This window comes from Pundamilia nyererei, unplaced genomic scaffold (assembly GCF_000239375.1).
Source record: "Pundamilia nyererei isolate P.nyererei 1_Seehausen unplaced genomic scaffold, PunNye1.0 scaffold00044, whole genome shotgun sequence".
In the NCBI taxonomy this organism is placed as follows: domain Eukaryota; kingdom Metazoa; phylum Chordata; class Actinopteri; order Cichliformes; family Cichlidae; genus Pundamilia; species Pundamilia nyererei.
Window position 1 is genome coordinate 578,498 of NW_005187445.1, and position 15,118 is coordinate 593,615.

General features: G+C 40.6%; 3 protein-coding genes across 3 annotated transcripts in view; 1 reads left to right on the plus strand and 2 right to left on the minus strand.

Moving 5' to 3' along the window:
- Positions 1-278: 278 nt before the first annotated feature.
- dnajc5aa (DnaJ (Hsp40) homolog, subfamily C, member 5aa) lies at positions 279-4,356 on the minus strand. Its single transcript, XM_005731605.1, has 5 exons — positions 4,194-4,356; positions 3,237-3,365; positions 2,942-3,155; positions 2,683-2,854; positions 279-1,414 (listed from the first exon to the last, which is right to left on the minus strand). The coding sequence occupies exons 2-5, from the start codon at positions 3,344-3,346 to the stop codon at positions 1,311-1,313; spliced, it is 600 nt and encodes a 199-aa protein (XP_005731662.1). The 5' UTR covers positions 3,347-3,365; positions 4,194-4,356; the 3' UTR covers positions 279-1,310.
- A 3,388-nt stretch (positions 4,357-7,744) lies between these two features.
- Positions 7,745-10,432, minus strand: LOC102194325 (tripartite motif-containing protein 16-like). Its single transcript, XM_005731606.1, has one exon. It carries the CDS (start codon positions 10,361-10,363, stop codon positions 8,687-8,689), a length of 1,677 nt encoding a protein of 558 aa, XP_005731663.1. The 5' UTR covers positions 10,364-10,432; the 3' UTR covers positions 7,745-8,686.
- Positions 10,433-12,728: 2,296 nt separating this feature from the next.
- LOC102194618 (glucose-induced degradation protein 8 homolog) overlaps positions 12,729-15,118 on the plus strand; it is a 6,863-nt gene continuing 4,473 nt past the window's right edge. Inside the window, exons 1-4 of the mRNA XM_005731607.1 lie at positions 12,729-12,954; positions 13,311-13,437; positions 13,531-13,727; positions 13,972-14,169. Of these exons, the coding sequence (XP_005731664.1) occupies positions 13,317-13,437; positions 13,531-13,727; positions 13,972-14,169 (516 nt within the window). The 5' untranslated portion in view covers positions 12,729-12,954; positions 13,311-13,316. The remainder of the gene's footprint in view (positions 12,955-13,310; positions 13,438-13,530; positions 13,728-13,971; positions 14,170-15,118) is intronic.

Below are 15,118 nucleotides of genomic sequence, written 5' to 3' on the forward strand. Positions count from 1 at the left end.
AACTTGGTAAACCATGATACATAAGTTCAAACAAGAACCAAACCAGGGTCTCCTCCATGACAAAACTACAACTTATGCACCTCCACCCCTTCAGCCTCCTAACAGAGACTTCATAGGTGTCTAAAACCAGACTATTAACTTTCACGGATTAACTATGGCCATTGCATTAAGGCACTGTCACCAAAGGACATTTTATCTTTAACCTGGAAACATTTATGGCATCTGACAAAACAACATTATATCACTCCTTGAGATAAGAACGTGTTGGTTATGTATGATTTTTTTTTTTTTTTACTTTATGTATCCAGTGTCATCGTCAATTTGTAGCTGGTGATATGATGAAACAACAGTGAACTGTACCATGGGGTTGAAATGTGCCATATTTGATTTAAAATACATTAAAAGACAATATGCATTAATGTAAAGTAACAATTATAACAACCTGCTCAGTGCTGCAGGAAAAACAGGGGGAAGTAGTCTGTCCTGCGATGAGGGGCTTTCAGAAGGAAGGAAAATGCCAAAGCGAATTACTAACTAAAGCAGAAACTCTAACGTCAGCAGAAATCTATAGCAAACTGTCTGCAAATAAAGCTCTGTGCCTTAATAACCTCATGATTGACATTAAAAACACTCTGGTGGGGCGCACACTAAAGACCACGCTGCAGGTCTGACAACATCAGGTGGCATTTTCAACTGAAAGAATATCGATTGCGAATCACACGAGAAAAGTGTAAATATGTATGACAACTTAGTTCTTGGAGGTTTGATGATGGTACCGACCACCTAAGCCAGCGAGCACTTCTCCAACCAGCACCTCCCTGAGCCATGGCTCTCTGTTCCTTTAGCATAAAACATCTGGTAAACTTTATCCCCTCCTCATGTACTGTACTCATTTGAAAAAACTGCACCTGCATGATGGGCTTTGCAAAGTAAAAATGTTGCAAAGGATTAAAGAAAACGTGGAGACCTTTTTTTTTCCAAACAGTGCATGCTACACCATAATGCAAACTATGGGAAAGGTAAGGTAGGGCAGGCGACCTGTGTGAGTAAAGGCTGAGAGATACAAAAGAAGAAATAAAAGGGATTTCTTCTCGTACTGGCGGGGAAATACGTAGCGGACCGATCAGGGAGGGAGGTGTAAGGGATGCGAATTCATTAGTTCCTTTCATGGGCCATGCTTACTAGTCCCCTTCACCTCCGCATGGCTCTCTTTCTGAAGTGGAAAGATGTTTTGCCCCTTTCGTTCATCTCACTGAGGTGGAGCAGGGAAGCAGGCAGGACCGCAGGCCAGGATCGATGGGAACGGAGGGTTAGTTGAAGCCGGGGTCGGTGCGGTAGGAGTGGTGCCCATCTGATGTTAACTGGGTTGTCTCTGTCGCTGACGGCTGCAGCACTATAGGTTCACCACCAGCCTCTGTACGACAAACACAAGGAATATTTCAAGTGCTTGTCAGATGAAAAATCACTCACCGGACACATTGTTAGGTACACCCGTTTAACTGCATTTCAGGAACTGCTAATCTACTATGATTTTCCCACACAACCATCTCTATAGTTTACAGTGAAGAGTCTGAAAAGAGAAAATATCCGGTGAGCAGCAGTTCTCTGTATTCTCTGATGTCAAATAAGAATTGTCAGACTGTTTGAGGTGAGGGAAAGCCAACAGTAACTCAAATAAACACTTTTTAGAACCAAGGTACCGGTATACAGATAAGCATAACATGATGAACCTTGAAGCAGATGTGCTACAGGAGCAGAAGAACACACTGGTTGTCAATCCTGTCAGCTAAGAACAGGAAACTGAGACTACAATTCACACAAACTCACCAAGCTTGGACAATAGAAGACTGAAAAACATTGTCTGGTCCGATGAGTCTTAATTTCTGCTGCAGTTGGATGCTAGGGTCAGTATTTGGCATAAACAATGTAAAAGCGTAGCTCCATGCTGCCTTGTAGTTCAGCCTACCTGAGTGCTGCTGACTCTATGACCACAGTGAACTTGTCTTCAACTGGCTTAGTCCACCAGGAATCACAAAACCCAAATCATCTCAAAATATATGGTTTCTTGAATATAATAGTGTGTTTAGTGTACCCAGTGTGCAGCCAGCAAATCTCCAGCAACTATGTGATGCTATCATGTCAATATGGCCAAAAATCTCTAAGGAATGCTTCCGGCACCTTGTGGAATCTATACCAAAGAGAAATGAGGCAGTTCTGAAGGCAAAAGGGGTCCAATCAAACACTAGCAAGGTGTAAAATGTACAATGCTATTAATTAAAATACTTAAATAAAAATGATTCAATAGCCAGCAGCAAGACTTCTTACAGGAAAAGCAAACATAATACACCAGCCTGAATGACTTTGCACTGGCTTCCTCTTTGTTTTAGAAGAGATTTTAAGATTTTTCTTATTACATTTAAAGCTCTTTGCAGCCTGTTTCCAGAAAACATATTGGAGCTGCTGTACCCATAACACCCCAAGTGTAGTCTGAGATCCTCAGGCAGGAGCCTGCAGACTGTTCCCACCCATTTCCAGCAAGAGTTAGATTTTTTTGGATTTTGAGTGTGTGTGATTTATGTGTTTTTGTGACACTCTTTGTAGCACTGTTATTTTTATAAGTGCTATACAAAAAAACGTACTTGTGAGAAGAAAAAAAACAAACAAAACTGTGCTCGTTCTCACCTCTCTCATCAGATTGCAGCTGAGCCTCCAGGTCCTCAGGGGACACATAAAAGTCCTGCTCCTGGCCCTCTCGAGGCCGTGGTTTACATCTTCCACAGCAGCAGTTACAGCAGCAACACAGGCAGCAACAGAAGTAACAGCCAGTGGCCAGGCCACACAATACAAACAGAGCCTGTAGGAAACAGATTCATGAAATAAAGGTTAAGACAACAGATGTAAAAGGTTGTACAAGAGCAAACAGTAAACGATCCTGTCTTACCTTTGCCCACCAGCTAGAAAGGACAAAGTAAGTGTTAACATTCTCCTCTCCAAACTGCTCTGCCACATATAGGCCTAGAGAGCCATATTTATCGTAAATGTTACGCTTCGTGGGGTCATTCAGGATGGCGTGGGCGTTGTTTATCTCCTTGAACTTATCTGCGGCCTCTGGATTGTCGGGATTCTTGTCAGGGTGGAACTTTAACGCCAGTTTCCTGCAGAATGCATCACAGTCAGCTTTACAGGTTATCAGACCTTTCTGTGAGCTAAGCCAGGTGACCAGAGTAAAGCCTCACCTGTAAGATCTCTTTATATCGTCCGTCGTGGCCATCTTCTCAACTCCCAACACATGGTAGAGAGACTCACCCGCGGTGGACAGAGAGCGCTGCCTCTGCTGCTCACTCATGATGCCTCACGTCCACAGGCTGCACACAGAAATGCACAAAATTAAGAGGCACTGCTTGGACTGTTTTACCAGGATGTACATTCATTCAACTAAAGTGAGGCCCTTGTGATTCCATGCTCTCTGCTGCAGGCAGGCAACAGCTGGTCCTGTGCTGTCTGGATGAAATACAGATGTCCAGTACTTACTAGAAACACCCAGCTGTGTGGGAAATATATGGGGGAAAAAAGTCCTGGGAAGGGGGAAAAAATAGTGATTTTTTCTCCTTTTTTTATTTTGATGATATAAACTTTAGATTTTCAGCAGGAGATAAATTCTCCTTATTGATTTTTGAAGGTGTGACATCTTGGCAGGACCCCTGATGCATATGCTGCTTTAAGTAAATCAGCAGCTGACACCCATAGAGACAACGCACTGCAACAGCACAGGCTTCATCAGGTGAGGACCAGAAAACACACTCTTTAAAGAAGACAGAAGCCTCCAAATGGGTGTCATCTCGACACAAATCAACATCTACTACGCTGTTTGAAGCCCTATAATGCCTAATTTCTTAAATTTTCATCAAAAACTACATGTTCAGTCAAACGGCTGTCAAATTTCCACTCGTCACGAATCGCATCCCGCTCCAAAAGATGTCTAAAGGAAGGATTAGACTCTGGGTACGATGCTGATGCATAATCTCCGTGCAAGCATCAGCAGCACTGCTATAGCGCACAGCATCCATGTTGGTTCGCTTCCCCGGCCTGCTCTTGATGCAAGACAGGAATGGATCGTCAGCAGTTATTTTCAAGGACAAGGACCAGAGTGTCGAGGAAGAAAGGAAATAATGGAAATGCAGGAGGAGGCTCACCTTTCAGTAGGCTCTAATGCGCTGCGAAGCTAACGATCCCAGCAGGTTATGATTTTAGACAGTACAGCGTGACTATGGCCGCATCTCCTCGCACGTATCCGGACCCTTTCTGGCTCCCACTACACAACCATGGACAGTGCAGCAGTCCGCTGGCTCCGCCCCCCACCACCCTACGACGACCCGACGTGCGCGTGCACGACGGGGAGGATGCTAGAGGAAAGATGTGCAGCTCCGCATTTGTCGTGAAAGCTAAAAAGGGAGTTCCTTTAAAAAATATTACATTTAATTTACCCACTGGAAGTTGTATAAGAAAGATTTAAAATGGATACTGAGTTCTATGGAGGGCCAGGAGTGACTAAATGGATTAATTAAATACACCATCAAATAATTAGTTAAATGTGTAATTAAATTAAATTGGAATTAATTAATTAAATAAATATTTAATTAATTAATTATTGACACATTTAATTAATTATTTACTGATGTATTTAATTAATTCATTTTGGCAGTCCTGACCCCTGGCTGTTCATGAATTAGTTTTATCTTTCAGGGTGGCCCGTCATACTCAGGGGGCGGGGTTATCGCTGATCGAGTCAAAACTTTGACCTGGTGGCCCCGTTTCTGCACACCAGCAACCCTGGCATGTAGAAACTAACTGAACTGTACTGAAAAAAACTGTTTGTGTGTCAGCAAACACGCTTTTAATTTTTTTTTTTTAGCCGAGAATGTAGTGGTTTATTTTTTCAGATATCTGGTCGGATTGTCAAGATACAGCCTCTTTGCAAAATTGCTTTGATGATTTCGGATTGGGTGAATGAATGAATGAATGAATGTGATTGGTTGAACAGGTGTTCGTCATCTGTGTTCTGTGTTATCTGCATTTCCATCAGAGTAGGAGACTCAGCAGCAGATTAGAATCAAGTATAATAAAATTTTTACATTTAAGAAATCACCAAATTAATCATTTGGTGATTTTGTGAATAATCAATAACCAAATTGACAATGCTACACACTGTTTGTGCAGAGATTTACAGCACAATGCTCACTTACAACACATTCCTCCATCATTCCCCCTTTTAAACACTTAAAACATGCAGCAAATAAAAGACTGAGTGAAAATGTGGCACTTCCTGCTGATTTTAAAAATCAAACCAGTTTAAGTTTGTATTCTCTCAGCTGCAGACTCGCTGCTGTTTAAATGTTTGAGAGTTAAGATTGGATATAAAACAAACGTCAAACATAAACTCAGTCTACATACACACTTGATATGAGGTCAGCAATTACAGTGTCTGTGTCCTGTTTTAAGATCATATATGTAAAATTGTTGTTTAAATTATAGTTTCGGAGTATCATACATAATGCCCACGTGAGGTGTGTGACTGTACACCACTATACTGAAATAAATCAGCTATTACTGAAATACACCTGCTATATAATAAACTATGATATACATGTGAAGGTGTGATTAACATGTTTAGTTATAAAGGACAGCTTCCTGCCTTTAGTCTCATTCATGAGCAGTATTAGTTCTCTTCTAACATCCAGAAGTCTGCACAATGTGTTTCATAGTTTCTAACAAGCCTTTGAGAGTTAAAGGTAACATGACCGAAACACCAACATCAAAAAACAAAACAAAACACCTCACAAATCATATATTAACCTCATTTATTTTTATTTTACAGTTGAATAACTATTAACAAACAGATAATGTAATATTTCTGGACAGACTGGAGTCTTTCAGTATCCGAGGCTGCTCCTCTCGGTGGAAATTCACCTTCTCGTTCCTCCTTGCATAAATTTTTTTTTTAAATTCAAAAGTCACGGTTAAAAAAATCCAACACATAATGAGCACCAGATGGTTCAGTCTAACATGTGCTCCAGTGAGACATTAAATTTCAGTAAAATTATGCAGTTATGAAACTTAACTGTAATCTGAGCCAAACTGATTTTCTCAGTTGTAAATAAAACAGTGAAGTAAATGTGACCCAACAGACAGAACCTGAGTGAATTATGTCCAGTGTTTAAACTCTACTGAGAGCTAAAACTCAGCGGAGGTTTTAAAGCCTTGTGCCGGTGATTGGATATCAGCTGCTCATAAAGTGGGTTCGCCTATAAAGTGCTGTGCGGTTTTCTAAGTGTCCATCACTCTCCGTTTAAATCCTGTTTGCCATCTTTAACCCAGGTCAGTCACTCTGAGGGAAACACAAGCTGCAGCAGCCCTGCGCTCAGGAAACAAACTACATTTTCTTAAATGGCTTAGAGAGCCATTTGAGCCTTAAATTAGAGTACTTTTAAATACAGGAACATGTTTAAAAGACAAAAATGAACATCCAACTTTGACTGTAGATATCTTTGACAGGATATCACTATTGGACTGTCTAACATGCCAACTTCCAGAAGGACTGAGACAAGTGACAAAAGAACAGAGCAGCATTCAGTGACCACCACACAAGGGCATGTTCCTGCAACATTCAGCATCTGATTCCTGTTCATCTGTGTGCTTCTGCTTTTGGTAAGTATACTCACCTAACTACAGTAACTATAAAGCAGTCACTCTAAACACGTGCTGCCATCCAGTTCTAACTACCTGGTTACTTGGTGTCAGTTATTTGGTTTGTTTGTTACTCACAAATATCACCAAACTCAGACATTTTACATTCTGTATGTCTTTTCATCTTTACCAGCCACACTCTAACTGTAATTAAGAGTTTATTAAATATTAAAGGGGTGGAGATAGAGCCAGCTTTTGAATTTCTATGAATTACTATGAACACTTACCATATTCTACCTGCACAATAGCGAGCAGAACTAACACTGGAAAAATACACCATCACATAGTTCATCAAACTCACATAGATAAACCTTATTTATGATATAACAAGGTAACAAGGTGAACAATGAAACGGTAACAGTCTAAAAAAGTGGATTCTAAACTCCAATTCAGTCAATTCTATAATTCAGTAGAACTGCAGACCCCCAAGTCTTCATCATTAAACCTCTAGTTGCTTCATTTTTCTGTTTTATATCAGATACTTTAAAGGTTTGTGTATGTTGTGAATGGCTATGAAAGGCCTTTTCTTAAAGACCAAAGTTGGGTTTGAATTCGAGTTACAGCAGACAGTCGCCACTTTGAAATGGAACGCAGCCCTCCAAAGGCAGACGGCTAACATGAGGAATTGAACGCGCCATCCACCCTAGCCCACAGCAACCACCATAGCAACCGCCTAGTGTATGACCTTAAAAAACATGTCCTTTCTTCATAACTGTCAAAAATATGAAATAATTTACAAAGAGTGAAAGTGTTACAGCTGCAGAGGGCTTTGGCGGTATCTTTGGAATCTGTTTAATAATATACAATATAATGTAACCATGGAGACAGAGTCAGTCATGTGAACTAGCGTGCATGTTTACTGCAGTGAATGAGGCGATTGTGTGCACAGCGTCCACACACTGCACAGGGTCAAGACATGACTTCAATATTGTTTTATACAAAATAAAGTTGTTTACAAAACATTCTGTGTCTTCCAAATAAGCACAGCTGTTCATGTTTGTCATTACGCGTTTATTTGTAAGAAAAATGATGAACTTCACATTGTGCACCTAATCGAAGCACATTTGATAAGTCTGTTTCATTCCTTTGCACCATGAGAGCTGGAGTAAACATATATCCTGACAATTAAAGTTGAGCAAACTTCAGTGAAATCACAAAACAGAAATGGGATCAGATTCATCTCTGCATAGTCAAAAGCAGATACCTCCTGTGTTCAGTCCATCACATGAAAAAGGAAACTGTAGCACGGTCCATGTGCTTTTGCATCCATGGCTAAAATGTTCTCAAGCAGCTCAGTCTCAGAAATGTCTCTAAAGTAGACATGTACAGTGTAGTGTAAGCACTGAAAGATCATAGAGGAAACTCTACCATTAATGTCAAACTAATGTTGGAGAAACAAAACACAAAGGCTATGTTTGGTTTTAAGTGAACTGTACATTAAGAGGGCGACAAAGACAACATGTATACAGGAGTGAAAAAAAATTAAGAAATGCAACATATGTGGAGACAAATTCAAAAATGAAACAAACATCTCAGTTACAGTTCGGATTTTGTGTTTCACTTAACATTTGTATTTATACTCTTGTAAATTTGTTGCTCTCATATAACACTGTGCTTTTTATTTTCAAGGCAAAAGTGAAAGAATTTTTTGGCAAATATGTAAAGCAGTTTACAATGTCATATGCAGAAATAGTTTTGTAAATAAAAATAATCATGCAGAGCAGCAGCCTATGGGAGGTTGTTTCTGCCACTGAGGAAGTATACATAACCCAAGGTTTTATTTTATGGATGTTGTTTTTCAGTGGCAGAAACAACCTTCCATATAGCATAATAGCTAATTGCATACAAGAGCTTGTATGTTTGATTGAAAGCTGATCTTTATGAAGTGTGAAAGTAATGGTAAAATACAACTTTAAAGCCACTACAAATGAAAGATTCCTCTCTACTTGAGTTTGCAGAATTTAGTGGTTTTCACACCTGAGAAAAGCCAAAATCCAGCATAGAGCGGCTGACTGAACTTAGTGTGGACTCTGTGGAGAAGGGTCATAGTTTCAGATACACTGTAGAAGGACAGGATGCCTGCACTGTGATCCAGGTACACTCCTATTTTGGAGAAGTGAGGACCTGAGATGAAAGTGTGGCTGTTGTTGTGCCAAAATTCATATGCTTTTTCGTGACAACTCAAAGCCCAACTTTTCTCATTGCGTCCAAATTTACATTCATCCCCCCACCCTGCTCTGCCAATATTTTTGTAGGCGACTGCAATGTGAGATCCTATCCCTATCCACTCCACCTCCCAGTAACACCGTCCAGTCAGACTCTCTCTGCTCAGAACCTGAGACCATGCAGTGAATCGATGTGGATGATTAGAATAAGACTGCTGTTGTTTCATTAATGTTGCCTTTCTGTTCCCCTCTGATAAGAGCAGCCATTTGTTTGCTGTGTTTGGATCCAAGGTGATTGCACGTGAATAGTTTAAGAATCCAGCTCTGGTCGTTGGCTCTGGTTTTGGAACTGACAGTAAAACATCCACTTGAGTGACTATGAGTGAGAAGTTTGACCATGTCTCACTCAGGATATCCTGTAGCTTATCTCTGGTTTCTGACACAGCTGCTTTCACATCCTCAAAGTACCTCAGAGGACGGATATTGATGCTAGATGAGTCTGTAGGCTGTCTGAGTGGTGACAGTAAAGGATGGTTGTGCAGAAACAGATTGTGATCCTCTGTGTCTATGAGCTGCTTCAGCTCAGCATCTTTCGTCTTCAACTCAGCGATCTCCTGCTCCAGCTTCTCCTGAAGCTCTTTGACTCGACTCACTTCAGTTTCTTGCTGGGATCTGATCTGCCGCTTTACATCAGAGCTTCTTTTTTGGATGAGACGAATCAGCTCAGTGAACATCTTCTCACTGTCCTCTACTGCTTTATCAGCGGAGAAACTCATTGCCCTGACCTCCAGCTCAAGCACATTCACTTCTTTCTCTCGGTGCTGGATTCTTTGCTGGATTTGCAGTCGACTCACCTCGAGCGCTCTTTGCCTCTCAGACCTTTCTGCTACAGCTGAAACCGTTTCATGGCCTTTATGTTCATCTAAAGAGCAGACATAACAGATACTCTGCTGATCAGTACGGCAGAAAATTTTCATCACCTCACTGTGAAGAGAGCAGATGTTCTCCTGGAGCCTCTTGAAGGGGTCTGCCAGTTTGTGTTTCTTTAAAAGAGCCACATCATAATGAGGCTGAAGGTGCTGCTCACAGTAAGAGACCAGGCACACCAAACAGGACTTCACAGCTTTTAGTTTTCTTCCTGTGCAGAGATCGCAGGCTACGTCTTCAGGACCAGCATAGCCCTGATAAACAGAAGCAGCTTGGAGTGCGGTCTTCTTCAGCTCCTCCACTAACTCTGCTAACATTGTGCTTTTCACCAGGAGAGGTCTCGGTGTGAAGGCCTGCCTACACTGAGGGCAGCTGCAGATTCTCTTCTTCTCTTCATCCCAGTGGGTTTTAATGCAGTCCATGCAGTAGCTGTGTCCACAGGGAATTGTGACCGGATCCTTTAGTATATCCAAACAGATTGAACAAGAGAAGCTTTCTGGGTGCAGCTGAACTCCTTTCTGTGCCATTTCACCTCTCAGCGTCTGTGCCTGTGTGAGTTTCGTTTCCTGAGAACTTAAACTGCTCTAACCACTGGATGTAAGAATCGTGTTTGCGCAATACACTTCACCACATTTTGGTTACACCCATCTCTAAAGTGCAAGTCCAAAGGGGAGGGAACACACAAATGTTTAGACAGAGAGGAGCTCCGGTATTTAAAGAAGAAGTGTTAGAAGCTGTTTTTCATTCCAAGAAGAGGAACAGTACTCTGTGTTTAGGCTGTACTCAGTTAAATGTCATATATAGTCAAGTAAAGACAGCTATAACATTTAAAACAACAGCAACTGACCCAAAGTCAGATACAGACACATGAAATAAACTGCATTTCCCATACCAATCACACAGAACACATATTCTTTTTTAAATTTTTGTTCCTATAGTTTATTTTCATAACAGAATTTTATTATATTAGTACATATTAGTATTTTAATAAATATTAATAAAGTCCACAATTTACTAGCAGTTTACTATTGCTAAATTCTCAGTTGACCCGTCATTACTAGTAATCAAGAAACAAGGAAGTAATGTAAGACAAATTTGTAATAAATAGTCATTTTAATAACAAAAATAATTAGAATTGTAATAATTTACACCTAAAGTTCAAAGCACAGAACTCTAACTCTAATAGTATGTAAAAATGTGTAAACTGACAACGGGGTGACAGGACTACATAGTGTATACAGATTGAGCCTCACACTCAACACAGGAGGGTAAATCAGAGAGGAAGCAAGACACAAGAGAATAACTGAATAACTTAAACATAAGTGACAAATTCAGGGAAAACACAAAAAGACTAGTATTACGGTCATTCTACATCTGAAGGAAAATTTATTTCACTTTAAAAAGTGGGCCCTTTATCTTATAATTTTCTGTTAAGTATTTAAGAAATACAAATAATAAACCAATTACACTATTCTTACAACAATTCAGACTATAACGAGGTAAAAACTCAATGCCCTGTGAGCTAAGAAAAGCATTTCTGATTGTTGGATTAAAAATGAGGTAGGGGCTTGATTTCACAAGTTAATATTTTTATATTATGATATGTATCTGCCCATCTTTTCTTTATTTTTGCCTGTATTGTTCCTCTAAATGTTTGTATAATTTCAAACTGAACCTATGGGCGCATTAAATAAGAAAATGCTGTCCGACTTTTCATTTAATCAGTAGTTCCGGTTGGTTCATCCACTAGTAATGTGTCGGTCGCGAACGAAATGGCTCTTAGAGCCGGGTCTTTGAAGTGAACGACGCCATCCAACTCCTTATTGGGAGCTGTGTTTTTTTTCTTCTTTCTCTCACCCTCTCTCTCTCGCACTTTTTTCCCGCTTCGCTCCTCGCGAGCGCTGAGCAGAGGGGGGAGGGGCAGTAGTTATACTTGCAGTAGCACAGGAACAGTGTGGAGGGAAAGAGAGAGAAAGAGAGCCAGGGACAACAACGTCATATTAGAAAGGTAGCGTAATCATCCACAACAATTTTTAGTTCAGAAAGTTTATTCATGCAGGCCTATATGACAGATCTTTCTTTTTGCATCTTCTTTTTGTTTTGTATATTTTAATTTATATTTAATTATGTTGTGGTTTTCAGTGTTTTGTGTTGTTTCACTTTAAATTTGTTTAAAAGGATAAGCTGAAAATTTTAATAGTTAAATTAAATTTAAATTTAGGTTCACCATTGTGAAACCTGGCCCCACCTTATCATGCGAATTCCTGAGGTCAGATGGCCCAGGGCCAGGTTTCACAATGAACACACCCGAAACTCTGGCTGATTGGGACCCACACCCAGTTTCACACCTTGGCTCAGGCGATTAGAGGATCATCAGGGGGTCCTTTTGTCCCTCTGTGGGGGGTTACTCCCACTAGGTTTATATCTGGGACTCTCCACCATTTGACCTTAGAACTGAAGAAGCTTCTCGGATGAGAGGTGAAACGTCTTCAAGCAACTTAAAGAAGTCCAGACGCTTTTCTTTGCAAGCTCCTTTGACAACGATGACCTGGATGACTGAGAACCTTCACAGACATCTACTTCGTTACGCAGGCATTTTGCCGTACCACGGGCAGAAATATTGCTGTTAAGTGCCTTCGTAACTTGAATTTTTCGTTAAATGGGGTCTTCATAAGTTGGGGTTCCACTGTAATTCCTTTTGTGCATAACTTTATATTGTTCTTGATAATAAATTAATTAAAGCAACAAAACAACCTGAAGAGTCGGTTGGGAGTCGAAAGACTCGACTCTTTTTAGTGAGACGAGCCGAAAGAGTCAGTTCTCTAAAAAGAGTCGGAATTCCCATCACTATCTCCCACTGCACTCACCGTTACTGTTCCTCGGCAACCGTGACGTCACACCTAGCGCCAATCGAAGAGCTCGCAAAACCGACGCATCTATCGCGAGGTTATCACATTAGCTTGGTTAGTTAGCTAGCTGCGGAAACCCTGAACGTGTGTCCGTTGTTTATGATTTTATTTTATTCTTCTAAAGCGCTGAGAGGGCTGAGCAGTGCTTATTGATTATTGATTCCTAACGCGTGCAGGAAAGCATAATCGCCGGACCTTGTGTTTGCACGGTAAGCCATGAAAACGCTCGCTGTCTGCTAACTGGTCAGGGCTATTGCTCAGGAGGAAATGGGTTTGTTTTGAAAGCCTCGGAGAATTTTCCCGTTATGTTTTAGCAAGATTTTCAATCGTGTAAAACCAATTTAGGCATCAGAAATGTTGTGTTATTAATTTTACTTTTTAACCCGTTGCGTGTTTGATTTCTGTGCGTGTTCGTTTTGTAATATTGGTCTTATTTGCACGGTTGTCCCGTCGATCTTCGTGTAGGTACAAACTGTGACCAAGCTGTGTCAGTCTTGCTCACGTTTACAGTATTTATTTATTTGTTTGTTTGTTTGTTTGTTTTTTTTATTTTTATACTTTTCAGGATCCAATGATGAGTTATGCCGAAAAGCCAGAGGACATCACAAAAGAAGAGTGGATGGACAAATTAAACAACGTTCACATACAGAGGGCGGATATGAATCGGCTCATTATGAATTACCTGGTGACAGGTGAGGCATAGATTGAAGATACAACCTGTAAGTTGAATTTACAAATTGTAAAGTCTTGTTTATCTCTTTGTGTCTGTCTGTGTTTGATTTAAGAGGGCTTCAAAGAGGCAGCAGAGAAGTTCCGGATGGAGTCTGGTATCGAGCCGAGTGTGGACCTGGATTCTTTGGATGAAAGGATAAAGATTAGAGAGATGATCCTGAAGGGCCAGATTCAGGAGGCTATTGCACTCATTAACAGCCTACACCCGGAGCTGCTCGACACCAATCGATACCTGTATTTTCATCTGCAGGTGCGTTTCCGAAAAGCTGTGCAGGGCTCTAATTTTAACGTTGGAAATAACAGTAAGACATCTGATGTAGGTCTGCTCTGCTTTGCAGTGCATTTTCTCTAATAACCTATCCTGCCATTGCCTGTGATGAGATTATGTTCTTTTTCTCCTCCCACAGGAAAAGGAAGTTATTGTGATATTAGATAAAGTTTGACAAGACAAAGCCTGAACGTCAACACTCACTGCTTCGTTTCCCCTCTTGCAGCAGCAACATTTGATTGAGTTAATCAGGCTAAGAGAAACTGAGTCAGCGCTGGAGTTTGCTCAGACACAGCTGGCAGAGCAGGGGGAGGAGAGCCGAGAGTGTCTGACAGAGATGGAGCGAACGCTAGCCCTTTTGGCATTTGACAACCCAGAAGAGTCACCCTTTGGAGATCTGCTCAACATGATGCAGCGGCAAAAGGTGGGCAGGCTTTAGTCTGACTGTAAAGCTGGCCATCTATTTGACATTTATGTTGCATGTATCCAGTATTGTAGACTCTTGTGGATCTGAAATTGGAATAAGAGATCCAGCAGCCAGATGATGATCATTTTATTTATATAGCACATTTCATCACTTGAAACTCATTGGGCTTAACACATAAATTAAAGAAATTTAAGAACTGTAGGTTTACAATCCCTTAAGGCAATGAAACCAGCAAAACAGAACAAAACCATATGAAAGAAAAGAAAAATGCATATAAACTGTTAGCCTGTGTGAATAGAAAGGTTTTGAATCTATTTCTAGATGTACACACAGATATAATTGATCTCAAGTCAGCAGGCAGCTTTTATTAAAAAAACAGGACTGCAGTAACTGAACGCACACTCAGTAGACTGAGATCTGATTCTGGGACCAGTTAAAAGATCTGAATCTGATGACCCGAGAGGTCTGACTGGGTTGGAGACACTGTCAGAGATGTACTGGGGGCCAAACCATTGAGAGCTTTGTGAACTAATAGAAGAATTTCAAAGGTGATTCTGTATTGTACTGGAAGCCAGTGGAGGGTTTGTCCTGTCAGGATTCTGGCTGCTGCATTTTGGATAAGCTTAAGATGTCCTAGTGGTGATTTAGACAGGCCTGCAAATAGTGTTGCAATAATCTCACCTAGATGAATGCACGGTACATTTTCTCAGTGTTGGTTTGAGATGTGAAAATTCTAACCTTAGATGTATTTTTAAAGTGACAGAAGGCAATTCTGGTAACCTTAATGTTGTGGTTATCAAAACTGAGATCACTGTCCAAAATTATGCCACGGTTCCTGACTTGCTCACTGCGTTTCAGAGAAATGGATGAAAATATGAACAGTATTTTTGGTCTCTGACTTTTTGGAACAACAAGCTTCCTGGCTCATTTCTTTTAAGTTCTAAAA

Bases quoted from the DNA above. Each gene is read 5' to 3' on its own strand.
- dnajc5aa (XM_005731605.1), bottom strand. From the start codon at position 3,346: ATGAGTGAGCAGCAGAGGCAGCGCTCTCTGTCCACCGCGGGTGAGTCT. The intron at 3,156-3,236 runs GTGAGGCTTTAC...TGCATTCTGCAG, and splicing joins GATATAAAGAGATCTTACAG to GAAACTGGCGTTAAAGTTCC. The intron at 1,415-2,682 runs GTGAGAACGAGC...TTTGTCGTACAG, and splicing joins GCTGCAATCTGATGAGAGAG to AGGCTGGTGGTGAACCTATA.
- LOC102194325 (XM_005731606.1), bottom strand. From the start codon at position 10,363: ATGGCACAGAAAGGAGTTCAGCTGCACCCAGAAAGCTTCTCTTGTTCA.